At 50.6% G+C, this 2,046-nt stretch overlaps 1 protein-coding gene across 1 annotated transcript in view; it reads left to right on the top strand.

Annotated features, from left to right (window-relative positions):
* Positions 1-228, top strand: part of LOC106817183 (sucrase-isomaltase, intestinal-like) — a 2,365-nt gene extending 2,137 nt beyond the window's left edge. Inside the window, exon 3 of the mRNA XM_014821845.1 lies at positions 145-228. Coding sequence (XP_014677331.1) covers positions 145-228 — 84 coding nt within the window. The remainder of the gene's footprint in view (positions 1-144) is intronic.
* The last annotated feature ends 1,818 nt before the right edge of the window (positions 229-2,046 follow it).

The following is a 2,046-nucleotide window of genomic DNA, read 5'->3' as shown; positions in this document are numbered from 1 at the left end:
GAGAGAGAGATAAAGAGTGTGAGAAAGATAGAGAGAGAGAGAGAGAGAGAGAGAGAGAGAGAGAGAGAGAGAGAGAGAGCGCGCGAGAGAGAGACGAGGAGGCCCATAACTATCCCGTACAAACAAGCTCGTTTTTGGTTCTAGACATTTATCAAAGATAAACACATAGATAAACACATCTCACGGGTGGGAAAACGAGATACGAACCCGGAACCCATCACCGCCTAACCCATAGCCTGCCACCACCCGTCGCTGTGAGCACCACCCTCGTGACGCGGGCACCGACGCTTGGGTCCAAAGCTCAACGTTGACCGCGCCGTCACCCTCGCACGCCGTACGACGTTCACTGATTGACGGCTAGAGTGACTCGCCAGCATCCTGTCACGTCTGTCGCACGATGGCAGCCGACAACTTCAGCGTAGAGGATCCGGACGACGGTCACACGGAGAGCAAATGCGACATGAAGGTGTTCCTCATCGGGTTCTCGATATTTGCCGTCATCGCTCTCGCTCTGGGGCTGGGTCTCGGGCTGGGGCTCAATAAAGATGACCCACCAGTGACGACGACCACGTCGGCTCCCACCACCCCGCCACCACCGTCGACAGAGCCACCTATACCCGAGGCCGACCGACTCGACTGTCTTTCCGAGGGCGACGTCACGGAGAGCGAGTGCGTGTCGCGAGGGTGCGTGTGGGGCGGCGGCAGCGGCCCGACTCCCGCCTGCTACCTGCCGGACGACACAGGGTATGCGGTGAAGGCGAGTGCGGAGACGGGGAACGGGTTTAGCGTTACCCTGCATGCGCCGCGCCTCGCGCACGGTGTCTACTCGTCGCCCGTCGAGGAGGTGACGTTTCAGTTGGAGGAGGTCGACGACAACATTGTCAGGTTCAAGGTAAGCGACGACTCGTCGGCTGCGTGGCGACGACGTCGATGTTCGAATCCCGTCGGCAGGTGTGGTGAACAGCGGATGTCGGAAGGAGCAAGGTCCCGGGTTCAAGTCTCGCCGTAGAGCGGCCCCATGTGTGTGTGTCAGTGTTTGGCAGCAACGCTGTGTGTGTGTCAGTGTTTGGCAGCAACGCTGTGTGTGTGTCAGTGTTTGGCAGCAACGCTGTGTGTGTGTCGGTGTTTGGCAGCAGCACTGTGTTGTTGGTGTCGCTGTGCGACGATGATGTGCTGTAACAGCTGATTGCAGCTAGTGATGTTGCTGGGGTGTGGCGAAGGCAGTTGCATGCCTCTCTATCTTTTACTCTCTCCTTTCACTTGTGTGTGGGTGGTATGTGTGTGTGCACGTGTGTGTGATGGGGATGGGCTGATAAAAAAGTCAGAATTTTTATTGCACGTATTTCAGCAGATAGAACGACGTCTCTTTACATAAAGCAAACGCTTACGATACTTGGTGGAAACGATGTGCTACTGACTGCCTGTATACAGTACTACTATTCCACAAACAAGTTCCATCAAGTTTAATTATGAATTTACTTGCTATTGCATATTTCGGCAAATATAAAACAAATATAAATGCAAATAAAAAACATCCAGCAAATAGATGTTGTGCTATATTATTTTGTAAAGGTATAGTGTTCAAAATAACTCGTTCGTTAGTTTTCTCCTTTCTATATTCTAATACCGACCCCTCCCCCAAACTCCTCGATTCCTATCACAGCCCCCTGTTTTTCCTCTCGTTTGGTGATTTCAACATCTTGATTCTCGGAAAAAACATCTCACTTCCTGAACTGTGCGCGCCATTTCCGATGACACCGTTCTGACGATACGGTTCCAAAATATCTTATCATTGTGTGACCCGGCACGTAAACCCGGCGCGTATCCTATCATTGATCGTCCCAGTTAACTTCCCCCTGAGTGATCCTCGCTCATGGTTCGCACAGTCCTTGAAAAGTCCTTGAAAAGTACTTGAATTTAGTAAATGTTGATTTTGTGCTTGAAAAGTCCTTGAATTTCATGAAAATGTCCTTGAATTTTTAGAAAGAATAACTGTAATAAAAAGAAATTTTGTACCATCAATAATGTGCAAACCTCAATAAAAAT

The sequence above is a fragment of the Priapulus caudatus genome, unplaced genomic scaffold, assembly GCF_000485595.1.
Source record: "Priapulus caudatus unplaced genomic scaffold, Priapulus_caudatus-5.0.1 Scaffold1622, whole genome shotgun sequence".
Lineage (NCBI taxonomy): Eukaryota > Metazoa > Priapulida > Priapulimorpha > Priapulimorphida > Priapulidae > Priapulus > Priapulus caudatus.
The sequence above is the reverse complement of the archived record's forward strand: the minus strand, read 5'-3'. Positions and strand labels throughout refer to the sequence as shown.